At 51.6% G+C, this 13,508-nt stretch overlaps 7 protein-coding genes across 7 annotated transcripts; 5 read left to right on the forward strand and 2 right to left on the reverse strand.

Moving 5' to 3' along the window:
- Positions 1–607: 607 nt before the first annotated feature.
- Positions 608–2,461, forward strand: NAR1 (Cytosolic Fe-S cluster assembly factor nar1; the record flags this gene model as incomplete). Its single annotated transcript, XM_064869002.1, has 1 exon — positions 608–2,461. The coding sequence occupies one exon, from the start codon at positions 608–610 to the stop codon at positions 2,459–2,461; it is 1,854 nt and encodes a 617-aa protein (XP_064734499.1).
- Positions 2,462–3,003: 542 nt separating this feature from the next.
- PMZ80_000553 (uncharacterized protein) lies at positions 3,004–4,068 on the forward strand (the record flags this gene model as incomplete). Its single annotated transcript, XM_064869003.1, has 1 exon — positions 3,004–4,068. One exon carries the CDS (start codon positions 3,004–3,006, stop codon positions 4,066–4,068), a length of 1,065 nt encoding a protein of 354 aa, XP_064734500.1.
- Positions 4,069–4,496: 428 nt separating this feature from the next.
- Positions 4,497–4,967, forward strand: PMZ80_000554 (uncharacterized protein; the record flags this gene model as incomplete). Its single annotated transcript, XM_064869004.1, has 1 exon — positions 4,497–4,967. The coding sequence occupies one exon, from the start codon at positions 4,497–4,499 to the stop codon at positions 4,965–4,967; it is 471 nt and encodes a 156-aa protein (XP_064734501.1).
- Positions 4,968–5,318: 351 nt separating this feature from the next.
- Positions 5,319–6,032, reverse strand: sap62 (CWF complex protein sap62; the record flags this gene model as incomplete). The annotated part of the gene is made up of 1 exon (XM_064869005.1): positions 5,319–6,032. The coding sequence occupies one exon, from the start codon at positions 6,030–6,032 to the stop codon at positions 5,319–5,321; it is 714 nt and encodes a 237-aa protein (XP_064734502.1).
- Positions 6,033–6,317: 285 nt separating this feature from the next.
- Positions 6,318–7,190, forward strand: PMZ80_000556 (uncharacterized protein; the record flags this gene model as incomplete). The annotated part of the gene is made up of 1 exon (XM_064869006.1): positions 6,318–7,190. One exon carries the CDS (start codon positions 6,318–6,320, stop codon positions 7,188–7,190), a length of 873 nt encoding a protein of 290 aa, XP_064734503.1.
- A 194-nt stretch (positions 7,191–7,384) lies between these two features.
- PMZ80_000557 (uncharacterized protein) lies at positions 7,385–7,875 on the reverse strand (the record flags this gene model as incomplete). The annotated part of the gene is made up of 2 exons (XM_064869007.1): positions 7,385–7,766; positions 7,814–7,875. The coding sequence occupies 2 exons, from the start codon at positions 7,873–7,875 to the stop codon at positions 7,385–7,387; spliced, it is 444 nt and encodes a 147-aa protein (XP_064734504.1).
- A 4,138-nt stretch (positions 7,876–12,013) lies between these two features.
- Positions 12,014–12,571, forward strand: PMZ80_000558 (uncharacterized protein; the record flags this gene model as incomplete). The annotated part of the gene is made up of 1 exon (XM_064869008.1): positions 12,014–12,571. One exon carries the CDS (start codon positions 12,014–12,016, stop codon positions 12,569–12,571), a length of 558 nt encoding a protein of 185 aa, XP_064734505.1.
- Between the last annotated feature and the right edge of the window lie 937 nt (positions 12,572–13,508).

The following is a 13,508-nucleotide window of genomic DNA, read 5'->3' on the forward strand; positions in this document are numbered from 1 at the left end:
AAGGTCGTTCTGAGGCCGAGTAGGCCAAGTTGACCTTCTACCGTACTCAATCCAGGCAAGGTCTTCTGGTGGACGGGCCGCCGTAACGCTTAAGAGACCCAAGATCGCCATGGCATCGGCTGTGCGTGTGGCTTGTAAAGTTCGCCGTGGCTGTCTTAGCGGATCTCTTCAGCCAGCCCAGAAGGGAACAGGAATTACCTCGTTCGACATGCCCCTTAGTCAACTCACGCGATTGATGGTTTTGTGTTGTGTTGATATGTTAGGGTCCAAGGTTTGCAAACGTTGCAATCGTACCAAGGCCGGTCTCGAATTTACTACTACTACTGAATTCAAGTTGCTGATAAGTCTATGCGCCCGCGGTCGATGGCATGAAAGTGACGTTTTCTGATGTACCACGTCTCCGGGCGATTTTTCGCCATCCCGAGCTTCGGCCAAACAAAATGTTAGGTTTGTAATATGAAGTTGATCGATACCACAAAATCAATGCAATGCTAACTAGAATGATCGATACATTTTCTTGCCTTCGCTAACAGCTGTCCCTTCGCCTTGACGTTCCTATAGACATCTTAACTGTGCAGCAGAACGCCACTTCAAGTTACACAACGGGATGAGTTCAGCAATCCTCTCGGCAGACGACCTCAACGACTTCATATCGCCGGGTGTCGCATGCATCAAGCCTGTCGAGACCTTGCCGAAAGCTGACGAGTCAAATCCGTACGAGGTCACGACCGAAGACAAAGTACAGGCACAAAATCCAGCGCCAGCCTCGATATCGTTGACAGACTGTTTGGCATGCTCAGGATGCGTCACGTCCGCTGAAGCAGTGCTTGTTTCCCTGCAGTCGCATACCGAGGTGCTCAACACTCTCGACAACCACGCCTCTTTGAGCATCCCGGACCTCCTCACTGATTCAACTCGGCCGAATGTCCCACCAAATGCAAAGATCTTCGTGGCTAGTGTGAGCCCTCAAGTCCGAGCAAGCATCGCAGCCACCTTCGGCCTTTCAGAAAGAAGAGCAGGACGTTTAATAGAACAATTCCTAAGTGGTTCCCAGGGTCTACGGATAGGTGGCAAGAACAACTCAGGCTTCAATTATGTCTTCGACACGAACCGCATGCGCGAAGCATGCCTCGTGCTAGGCGCAGATGAAGTTGCCGGGGCACTAGCAGAAAAATCACAGGCCAAACCTGTCATAACCTCAGCCTGTCCAGGTTGGGTCTGCTATGCTGAGAAAACCCATCCACACGTCCTCCCTCACATGTCAACGCTCAAGTCTCCGCAGGCACTTTCTGGAACGCTGATCAAGTCTGTGCTCAGCAGAAAGCTCAATATCCATCCATCACAGGTATGGCATTTGGCGCTCATGCCCTGCTTTGACAAAAAGTTGGAAGCCAGTAGGGAGGAACTCACAGATCGTTGGTGGAGGGACAGCAACCCTGCTGACACAGATACCACACCAATCCGCGATGTCGACTGCGTAATTACTTCACGCGAACTACTTTCTCTCGCTTCGGCGCGTGGTACCCATCTAGCCTCCCTCATTCCGTTGACCGACAAGCCCCTGCCTCGGTCTCAACGAGAGCCCTTCCCTGATCCGGTGCTCTCAAAATTCTTGCTTAATCGCAACCCGAAAGATACGGCACAAAGACCGGAAGCAGCGACATCGGGCGGCTACCTCCATCACATTCTCCTCACACAACAAGCCCTCCATTCAGGCAGCAGCATCACCACAACACGTGGTCGAAACAACGACGTTACAGAGTATTCGCTTGTCTCTCCTGAAGGTAAGGCAATTTTCAAATGTGCGCGATACTATGGTTTCCGGAATATTCAGAACCTGGTGCGTAAGCTCAAACCGGCTCGAGCCTCAAAAATGCCTGGTGCTGCGAACAGAAGACTAGGAGGTGCTTCGGCACGGGGCGAGGGAAGTGACTATGCGTACGTCGAAGTCATGGCTTGTCCGGGTGGGTGCACAAATGGAGGCGGACAGATCAAGCTCGAGGACGTTGCGGACGTGATAGCAGAGACTCGAGGAGAAGTTGTCGATGGGAAGGTCGACAAGCGGAGCCCGCAGAGTCAAAAGGAGTGGCTGACTAGAGTCGATGAAGCGTATTTCTCTGCGGAGAGTGAAGACTCAGAGGAGGATGATCAGTTCGAGAAAGGCGTGGACTTTGACATGAACGGCTTCACTGGAATGAGAGATTACGAGGCTACCACGAATGGACACACAAACGGCGAGGACGCAGCAGGGTCGAGAGTCGTCAATGGGATTGATACTGGTTCAATACAGGATGTTCTGCGGCACTGGTCTGAAGTTGTGGATGTACCTCTTGAGAAGCTTTGCTACACCACTTATCGCAAGGTGGAAAGTGATGTGGGCAAGTCCAAGAAAGAGGTCAAGCAAATGGGTGATAGTGCTAGGATCGCTGCTATTGCAGGAGCGAGCGGAGGAGGCTGGTAGGCGTTTGAAACACCGATACTGTGCTTGCAGCTCCCACAGTGTATGAGCCTTGTCACTATTTAGCGTTGGGACGAAAGAAGACCGGAACACATCTAGCAAGCGGTGTGGGATAAATTCTTGGCGTTCGCTTAAGTATTTCGGTCCGTGTACCAATCGACAGTCTGAGGCGTACGTTTGTGTCAACCGTTCAAGATACGCAAGACATATCGAAATTCTAAACGCCGTCTGCGTGCGGCATGCGATTCTGTTAGCTGCACTTTGCACTGGCCTCGTAGTGCCCCTGTGCAGTACTCCTGCCCCGAGGTATATTATCGCGACAAGCTCGCTTCCACCTGCCGCTTCAAAGTGTAGCCGTCACCAACCACATTGTACTTTAACCAGGCAGACGAGGCAATAGTTTCACTCTTCCCTGTAAGTGACTCAGGCAACCATGAAGTCGTTTATCAAAGAGATCTTGACTAACGTCGCAACGCTTAGTGGATTGATCATCTTGCCTCTAGCATTCCTAGGTCCAGGATGGAGATTGACAGACCCTGACTACAATGGCGGACCCAATGGAAGACGTTCAGCAGGTCAGTCTGCATCCAGAGAGGAGGCGCAAGGTAGCAGAAACGAACGCGATCGATTCATCCCCATACTTCACGCCTTCCCAAGTCAACGCCACGAGGAAAGCAAACGAGAGTCAGACTGATCAACCAACGAAGAATACAGCAAAGTCCCGGCCACGCCAAGGTCTTCTCGCATTCTCAGATGGTCAGCTAACGACGAAGAAACCGCTCATCAATCCAATCAGTAGAGATGATGAGAGGAGGAAGACACTCGCAGAAGTGGCAGAGGAAACTTGGAGACTTCTACCTGGACTATTGGCGACACGATCAGACATCACAACGGAGAGCTATCTATGTCGCAAAGAGACCCTCGATCCAGCTCGATGTCCTCAACTGAAGCCTACGAAGGTTCGAGTTATCGATTCGGACACGATTGATGCAGCTCTAGCCCTACAAGCAGGCGCTGCTAAGCCCATTGCGGTGCTCAACATGGCGAATGCGAACCATGCTGGTGGAGGCTGGCAACACGGTGCCATGGCACAGGAGGAAGCGATCTGCTACCGATCATCTCTGGCAAGAACTTTACACCGCAAACACTATCCCATACCAGACGACGCTGCTATTTACTCGCCGACAGTAATGATAATCAGAGACAGCATGAAGAACGGCCACGACCTACTCGATTTCCGGGACCCATCGCGGCTAGATGTCATCAGCGTCATAAGCTGTGCTGCTGTCTGCCAGCCATTCCTCAAGAGAGACGCCAACGACAAGCCGATCTACAGAGATCAGAAAGACGTCAAGCTAATGAAGGAGAAGATGAGAGTCATATTAAGAACTGCCATCAGAAATAAACATCGGCAGATCGTGCTGGGTGCGCTGGGATGTGGTGCTTTTGGTAACCCAAGGCAGGTTGTTGCAATTATGTGGAAGGAGGTCCTGCAGGAACAGGAGTTCCAAGGCGGATATTGGAAGGACTTGATCTTTGCTGTGCTTGATGCCAAGGGTGAGAGCAACTTCAAGGTCTTTCATGCTGAACTTGATGGGGTGTCGGTCTGAGCTATCATCTACAGTGCAAGAAAGCATGATTGGTATGGTGTAGAATGCGAGGAAGCACGCTTGTGCGATTGCGATATGCTCAGTGCGTTGAAGTGGTGGTGAGGTCGAGGAAGGGAAGGACCACCACAGGACCACGAAGCTGAAGAAATTGATTCAGAGTCCCCTCAGTCCCTACATTTCGTTGATGCCTTAACCTCTTGCCTAAGGCGCCTATGACGCGCTGTCAGTGATGCCTGCCTCGCGCCTGAAGGTCGTTTCATGCACCGCGAATTAATAGATTCAAACCGACATACACTGCTGATCTGATACCACAAGTAGCCGTTTGAACAGGCACCAAGAAATTTACTCACACTCAAGTCCACCACAAAGCGATCTTGTTCCTATCGAAGATTAATCCTGGACGAAACTCTGCCACACCAATCGCAACTATGGATCAAGACGACAGTATGCTCTCAACCCCCTCCTCCAACGGCAACGACGACACCTACGACGAAGAAAGCATGTTCCCCTCAGAAACAGCAACAACATCCTACATCGCACCCGAAACCCCACAAAACGACCACTTGAACGCCGCAGCCCCAGGCGAACTTTCGCCGCCACGGTCAAGCAGCAACACACTGTCACAGACACAGTCACAGCCAAACACAAATGGTTTCTTATCTGCGCCGCTAGCTGTGGACTCGAACGACATCTCGGAGGATGACGAGGGCATCGATATGAAAGGGGAGAGATCGAGAGGTGCTGGTGGGACTGTGGGCGCTGAGGAGAAGAACAAGCCTGGTGCGGGTTGGAAGAATAAGAAGGCGCAGGAGGATATGCAGAGGAGTTGGGACTTTATTGTGGACAGGGACTTTGATGTTAGGCAGTTTGGGGATCCGCTTGCTGGGAAGCAGAAGTGAGGAGGGCCAGTACTGAATGTGGTCTTCGAAACTCACGGAAGCCGCAGGGTTTGAGCCATCCACGATGGTAGAAATGATGGCATGAATAATGAGGAGCAAGCATGTTACTGGCGTAAAGCAGACTTCCGACATATGGCAAAGCGGGAAAGAGGATTATGGACATCGTCTCAGAACACCGTGGGGTATTCCCAATGGTATTGTTGCTCTAGTATTACTTTGAGCCCATCCAGCCAGGAGATCTGTCGTTTTCCTTCCCGTATCTCGTGCCTGTAAACCGAACTCCAGCGCTATGCACCGTAGACTGCCTTTCGATTTTCGTGTCTTCCAAGCCACACTCTTACGCTGCCACCCTCACCTCTTCCCACTCGGCGCCAACCCCGGCACATTACTATACCTCTCATCCCGCTCCGTCTTAAACAAAACCTGACACCAAAACTCCTTCGCATCCCCATCCCACCAAGTCCAATACCGTCCCTCCCTCCGATCAATCTCCCTCGCCTGCAACTTAAACCCACAAGTCTCATACGGCTCCGCCGCAACAAGCAAATACTGAAACCCCTTATCCGGCTCCTCCACCTTCTGCTCATACGCACTCATGAACCGCACCCTCGGCTGCACCCCCTCCGTAATCTCAGGGTACAACAGCTGAAAAAGCAACCCCACCTGCGTCGTCAACGGATCCCTCACCTTCGTAATTTTGTAGCCTGGCCGACCAATCTTAACGATATTCTTCCGTACTTGTACACCCGGCATGAGCCCGCCATTGAGCAGCGCATCCTTAGTCGCGGCTTCTTTTTGTTCTTTTGCGGCTCGGCGCGCGAGGTTCGTTTGGTGTTTTCGGCCCTGGGTGTGTGCGAGGTACGAGCCGTCGTTTTGGTGCACGGTGAGACAGAGGCGACATTCGAAGCTGCCGACGTGGTTGCGGAAGAAGTAGGGGTCTTTGTCTAGGTCTATGGTTTCGAGAGCTAGCTTTCGGAGTCGTTCTCGTCGGTCGGCGTTTGTTGCGCTTTGGGAGGCGACGCCGCCGCCGCCGAATTTTGAGCCGACGCGGTTCTGGTAGTCCATTGTTGTGCTATGGATTGAGGTATGACGGGATTGAGTAGGTGTGTGGTGTTGAGGAGCGACGATGAGGTACTTGGTGGTTATGATGAATATGGAGAAATGAATCTCGACAAGTTTCTCCACACTGCAGATCTTCAGCGACTCAGCTGAAACGCTGCAGCCACACCGGCTAGCAAGGACCGAAAGTGTACCACGTGCTCGCAAACGAGGACTACGGCAACGGCTTCGAACTCCTTAGATAGCTCTCATAGAAACCACAAGCTGCTGGTCAGTACGAAATCACAAATAATGTCCTCCCACGACTCCTACTACACAAATCCCACCTCTCCCCCATCCGGTCCTCCACCACCCCCTCCTCCAAAGCCATACGCTCAAGACCCAAGCAGAACAGCCACACCGATAGCCTCGCCTCCGCCTCAGCAGCAAAACAGACACTCCCAGCAACCACCACTCCCACCCCATCCATCTCAAGCACAATCTCCTCCACCACAACCACAACCACAATACCAGGCCCACCCATCGCAGCAACAGCAATACCACCCACAACCTCAACCTCAACCTCACTCTCACGCCCAACAACCCACCAACCCCACCCTCCCCCAAACCTTCGACCTCCCAGACTCAATAACAAAACACACAACACCCGACCTCTCCTCCCTCCTCTCAAACCCAGAAACCCTCACAGCCCTAGCCCAACAACACCCATCCTACGCCGCCTCCCTGCAGCCCCTCCAAACTCAGATCTCCTCGAACATCGCTCTGTCCCAGCAGGTTTCTAGCCTAGAGACACAAGTCAGACAATTGCGAGAACAGACCACGCAGCTCATGCTTCAGCATACAAGTCTGCAAACTCAATGGCGGAGGAAACAGTCTGAGATGGATGAGGCGCTGGCACCGTGGGGCCCTAGGGCGATGTATCAGCGTCTTGTGGCGGGGATTAGTGAGCAGGAGGCGTTGTTGAGGGCTGTTCATGAGAGTTTTCTTGAGGGTGGCGGAGACCAGGACTATTATGGTGGAGGAGGTGCAGGTGCGAGTGGAAAGGCTTCTGAGAAAGAGATCACGGACTGGGTGAGACGGATCAGAGAGGGCACGACTGTATTAGAGAAGAGAAGGGAAATGAGGGCACGGTGGGATGAGGGTAGGGTTGGAGGATGGAGGTGACCGTGTGACACGATGATTATGAAGTTCGAGGCAATGACTGAAGCGAGAAGAAGCATTCGTTAATGCCAACGGAATAATATCATTGAGACTATCTTAGGACTGTCGACATGAGTAACAATAAGCTGCCATCAGCTTTTCGCCAAAACACCTTGCTGGGCAGAAATCGACAGTATCGATAAATTCGAGACACCAACTCAAATCAGCATGAAAGCACCTCCGAGAGCAGCAAACCCGACCATCACTGCAGTGAGTTGAAGCTGTAAGTTGTCGGCACCACTGGACTGTTTCCCCTTGAAAGCTTTGTGGACCTTCTTCTCACACGTTTTGTCTCCGTGACATTCCTTCTTGAGGTCGTGTTCAGCCTGGTGTTTGTCATGTTTGAGGCTTGAAGACTCTTTTGCTGCGGCTGCCGACATTGTGGAGACTGACATCTTGGCTGAGATGTATGAGGCGTATGCTGAAGATGCCTTCAGTGGTGGCCCTGGGACGACGGGTGCAGGGGTCGGCCTGGCGTCGTTGGTCATTGATGGCACTTTAGTGACATAGGCACCGACGTAGGGGTGTTGTTCGGTACTTCTGGATCGAGTCAGTAAATGTGAGACATGCGATTGGATGGTACTTACGCTGTGGCCTGACCTAGAGCAGCAGCGCTAAGAGCAGCGACGATGATGGTTGAGAAATGCATGTTTGCTGTTGGATGGTGAACGACTGGAGTGTTCTGAGAGAGCTGCCTGGATGCTTGGATGGAAGATGATGAGCTCGAAAGAATGTACAGTACCAAAAAGCTTGTGATGTGCTGTGGTATGTGATATGAAGAAGAGAGAAGAGAAGAGATGAGAGCTGAGCGGCAGAACGAGAAGATATGGGATTTTTGAAAGTGGGACGTGACTTCCTCGTCGACGCTCCTTCTACATCTCGTGCTGCACCACAATGACGAAACAAATCAAGCAGCCATGACGACAGCACAAGATGGTATCGGTAAGCAAGGAAGGTGCGATGGTATCCTCCTACTGTTTGCTTTACCACCTTAACAGGCATGCACGAGCATCGTAATGCGGCTCTTCAGAGCAAGTACCACCGACAATGCCCTTGAGATCCTCACCGAGGTACGCTGGTTGGCGGCGCTGACGGTGTCACAATCACTTCAAAGTGGCTTCTAGTAGGTGCACCCCAGTGATGGGGACGCTCATCACTACATCTTACAACACAATCATCTTGTCCCCTACTGTCAAGGGGTACTGAATTTCTGTGAAATGGTTGACAATCTGGTACAGACCCTGACGATGAGGCCTCTGTATACAGCTCACCCAGCTTCCACACTTCTCCGGAATATGCGCACTCGAGGCCCTTGATCCGCAGGCGAGGCATCGTGGATTGCAGAGGAGAAGATACCAACGGAGTCTGATTATTTCACACTGGACATCATGAATCTTCTGTGTCCCCAAAATACAACTCTGCACTACAGCCTCCTTCAGATCTTTTCGAATGAACTAACATCAAGAAGAGGTGCTCGACTCGGTTGGCGCACACAACTTGCGACTTCATGTGTCGCGCGTTGAAGTCTTTGAAACGAATAGTGGCACATCGTGCACTCGAATCGTCCGTCAGACTGACCCTGCCTCGTGTACCAAAACGTGCGAATAAACAATGTCATCGAGCACGAGCCACTTCGCATCGCAGATGGAGAACGCAAAAGAGCAGTCACGCGTCTCTGGATGTCTGTACAGCATATAGCTGATGTTTACGATGAGAGAACAGGAGCAGCTTCACGGCAAACACAACTTCTTGCCCCATTTTCATCGAGGTTGAGGGATACGCCCACGGCTCGATCAAAATAGAGCAGTATTGGATGGGCCCAGGCTCATGAACATCGAGCTCATTGAATTGCGGAACCATAGGGTTGATGCTACAGGCAGCTGGGACCTATTGTTTGGGATATGTTTGCAGGCGACACATCTTATACGCCTCCATGACTCGGCTACCAGTACAACTACCGATCACAGGGACGACCTGTCAGTACAACGACGAGGACTTCGATAGCCAGCAGCTATGAAAGGCAGGCTCGAACCCGAAGCGTGTGTGATCGTGCTGCGTCTCTCGACGCAGATATGGTACACCTGAATGATACGAGAGGCCTCTGGTCATCTTGTTCAGAACCTCATGCAGACGCTGCCTCAGTAACACTTTCGTACCGCCAAGGGAGCACAATGCCTCGGTATGAGCAGCACATCGGTGAAGTGCACAGCAAAATCAGATCTGCTATACCCGAGTACCGGCTGTTGAGCACACGAGCCGGACACCTACCCGTCGAAGCGTCTGCAGGGACAGGGCTGGACCGTCGAAGAGAAATTTCGGGACGAACATACAGCATCGAGATGTGGACCTTGCACGCCAGCAGCACATGGTTAGCCGAAGTTTGGTCATGCTGGCTCTTTGGTAACTCCTCTATCAACGCGGTGAACGCACAGTGCAGATACGGGACTGTTCCGAACGCCGTGAAGAGCATTCCTCAGCACGAACAATTAGGCAATGATCGACAGAGATTTTGGGGGCCCTCGGTTGCGCCACATGGCGACTGGCTTGGCGCGAACTCTCGTTCGAAACTTTCTGTCTAACCCCAGCAGTACTGATTTTACGCCCATAACCATAATCGTGCGCTCTCAGCAACCACAAAAGCTTGCAAATCGGGTGGCTTTGACCTGCTACAGACTACGACCTTTTTCTTCTGCTGGCAAGGTTTCCTGCACATTCGACTCTTGCATTGGCGTCTACTATGGGCCCTCGCTGCTCCAAATCCGTCAGGTCGAGAACAAGTCAGCGCAAACCCACAGAACGCGTTTTGTCACCACGTCCAAAGTGTTTGCAGCGTTAGCGCGGCAAGCGACACTCGTGGAATGCCGAAGTCGGTAAAGGTCCATGTTTGAATATGGGGTTTCGGCAAAGATGGTCGACGATTTAGCTTAGGTGCGCTCGAGAACACAGAGGCATGACTTGTGTCATATCGCATGAAGCTATCCTGCAGCCGACGAAGCCCGAACAGTTTGTTCTTGCTTCTACTACCTAGGCTAATACGAGAGTCCCAACTCGACGCTGGAAAGCCGCCGTAAGCGACTCACCACAATATTGCTGTCTGTGCGCAATGACCTACCTTAGCAATAGGAATCCGGGGTACCCAATATGCGGGTGAAGTAAGAGTCGAACGGACATCCGACAAGAGAGTTCCTATGTGCTTCGGACCCATCCATGGGAGCAGAGGCATGATCAGCACCGTTGTCTGAAATCGCGCCGTCATAATCCAGAGTCCATATGTAGATACTCCTCCAAATGCAGGGTATCAACCACAGGGCTTCAGAAAGTTTACAGCAGGTGCATGTCGGACTTGCACTCGTTGACCACGAACCAGGAACGCGCTCCCACCGGACTGTCTAAAGGCGAGCAGCGTTTCCGTGGCTGCGACTTCGAGTAGAAGCAGTGAAGTAAAAGCGGTACCCGTGGTACTGAGCGTTGTATGCGGCATGACAGAACATACGCTGTTTGTTGCCTACCAAAGGGTAAATACCCATGCCACACTACTGCACAAGTCTGCAAAACTTCATCATAGAAGTTTCCTCTTTTTGCCGCAAAGCAGGAATACCTACAGTAACGCGCTCAAAAATTATTGATTCAAGGTAAGCCATGATTTTCAATCTGCCGATGAGATGCAGTGCGGACACAGAATTTCCTATACCTGTTTGCACTGAGGTGAACTCAAAATTCCTGCTATCGTGCAGACTGATGGGAATTCCGCATTGGTTGGTCGCTATGGTCACGGTGGGTTTGCGGACCTTTTCACTCCATACTGGCGAATCGTCCACACCCGTAGTCAACCAGAATGCCCTTTGCTCCATAGCGGACAACCACCGAGGTCTTTCCAGACGAAGCACATCTCGGGCAGCAGCAACAGTATCACAATCAGTACTAACGATACATCGTCACTATTTGCGACTCTGGGCTGTCGACACGTGGATTTGCAGGGCTAGCCGAACGAGCAGTAACAAGTTCCAACCCAAGCAGTTGGTAAGAACTGTTCCTGGCGCCAGTCCAACTTCGTGCCTAGACTTAACGGCTCGACAACGGTACTTCTTTAGCCGACAGATACTCCAGCCAATCAATTAAGGCCAGTACCTGGACGCTCCGCTGTAATTAGCGCGCTCGGGGATCATCTCTGGGAGCCGACCTCACATAAGCGTGGGCTTTCACTTGCATTAGCTCAGGTCCAAGTGCAACTCTGTTCTGTCCAACGTTTGCGCTCTCGATCTGATTCGGCCTCACTTTGGACATCTTCGAATCTTTCATGGAACCCCATGGTTGTGCCGTGCGCCTACGCCGACAGTGGATGTTTCAAACCGTGTGTCCCGACCGCTAGAGACAGAACTTTCTCTGCGGTATATCCGAGACGTCTCGTTCTGAACTCCACGCAGGAGCTGTTCTGGGCGCAAGGTGAAATCGATTCAACGAGAAATCCTTGATCGGACATCCTGCGTGGATCCTGGCCAGCGATGATTGGCACCATGGAGTTATCGCAGCACCCATGATGGAGATTGAGAAATACCCATCACAACAACAATTATTTAATATGCTCTTTCTGGCCCCTCTGTCGTGTGGCTTTCTCTTGTTCACACAGATCATTGTCAATCTTTTCAAACCATCATCGAGCAGGTTTCTCGAAGCAGCATCAATCCTTTGCTGTACGATCCTTTCTCGAACCACATTCTCTCTTCGAAGTCGACAGAATCACTTCACAGCCTCTTTCACGAGACACAGTCTTTAACAAACTCATCAACATGTTGTACTCAACAATCGCACCCGCAGCAATGCTGCTTGCTCTTGCACCATCAGCCTTGGCTGTCGGCAGCGCCCATGTCGTCAACAACTGCGGCATACCTGTATACTTCGCTTCTGTTGCTCAAAGCGTCCATGCATCCATGGCAGAACTCCCATCCTCGGGATACTCAGAGTCGTACACCCTCCCTAACGTTGGTGTTTCCATCAAGCTCTCACCAAACGCCACCGGCGCTGTAACACAGTTCGAGTTCACCTGGGCGGACGGCAACATCAACTACGACATCTCCAACATCAATGGCAACCCATTCATGTCTGGAGGCATGGAACTCACCCCCTCAATGCAAGGTGCTTCAGGCTTCCCATCATGCCAGACTGTCTCGTGCCCAGCTGGCGTTGAAACTTGCACTGAGGCATACAACTTGCCAGATGATGTCCGCACCATGGTCTGCCCGGAAGACAGCGACTTGACCATGACTCTCTGCCCTGGCGGTTCCATGAAGCGAGACCCCCAGTTCCACGGCCACTCTCACCGTCAACACGCTCGTCAATTCAAATAAATGCATCAATAAGATGAAAAGTCTGTTTCATGTGCGCAGCCTGGTCTGCAGCCACTTGTCAACTGGCTTGCATTCAAAGTCAGTCTCTACGAAACATCCAGCCTGCGACCCAACTCGTTGTGGCTAGTGTTGCACCGTTATCCTTGAATACAAGCCCCCCTTCATGATCTAGACGATTACGAATTTCACCAGCTTCCCTATGTTTCCTGAGGAAGCCATCGATGCTTCGAACAGATATGTCACGCCGTGTCTGTTCGCTTGACGAATTGATACCCACAACATTACGACTCTCATGATAGACAGCCCCGGAGATGGAGGCGCAAGCACACACGCAGGATAGACATGGTGTTCATTGGAAATTGTTTCGAGGGGTTTCACCAGTTCACTGGCCTTTGTGCCACGCAATCGACATGTTTTGCAAAGCCAGCCACTTTTCTATCCTTTTTCAACCTTTGGCTGGATGAAAGCAGCATGTGCAGATTTATGGTGGAAATCACCTTTTGCGAGAACAAGATTTACATTTCTTCCAGGGAGGCTTTTGTTGACCATTTCAATGGTAGCACTGCCTGTATAGACGTTTTGGACATTCCTTTATAGCAACGCATCAACCATGCTCAGCTGAATACATTCTTGAAAAAACCTATCATTCCTGTACCTTAACACAAGCCTTGGTTGTGCGACTTCTTTGTTGACAGCACATGAGTTGCTTTGGGAAATCGTACCCCAGCAGGATTGGGCTCTGCTCCAATTATTGATGACGACAATCATGGTTCTTCGCGTCGGCTCAAGGACGACCCACCGGAAATCTCGAAGCCACGAATCCTACGCTAAGCCTCTCAAGAACCTCCACGGCCCCACCGACCAGGGAGCCGCGAAAAGAGCCTGAGAAGCCTGAGCAGCCGGACTCCGTCGCCTGTCGAGTGCCGGAGACCGATCC

Source organism: Knufia obscura (genome assembly GCF_036327395.1).
Source record: "Knufia obscura strain CCFEE 5817 isolate CBS 148926 chromosome Unknown scaffold_1, whole genome shotgun sequence".
NCBI classification, from domain to species: Eukaryota; Fungi; Ascomycota; class Eurotiomycetes; order Chaetothyriales; family Trichomeriaceae; genus Knufia; species Knufia obscura.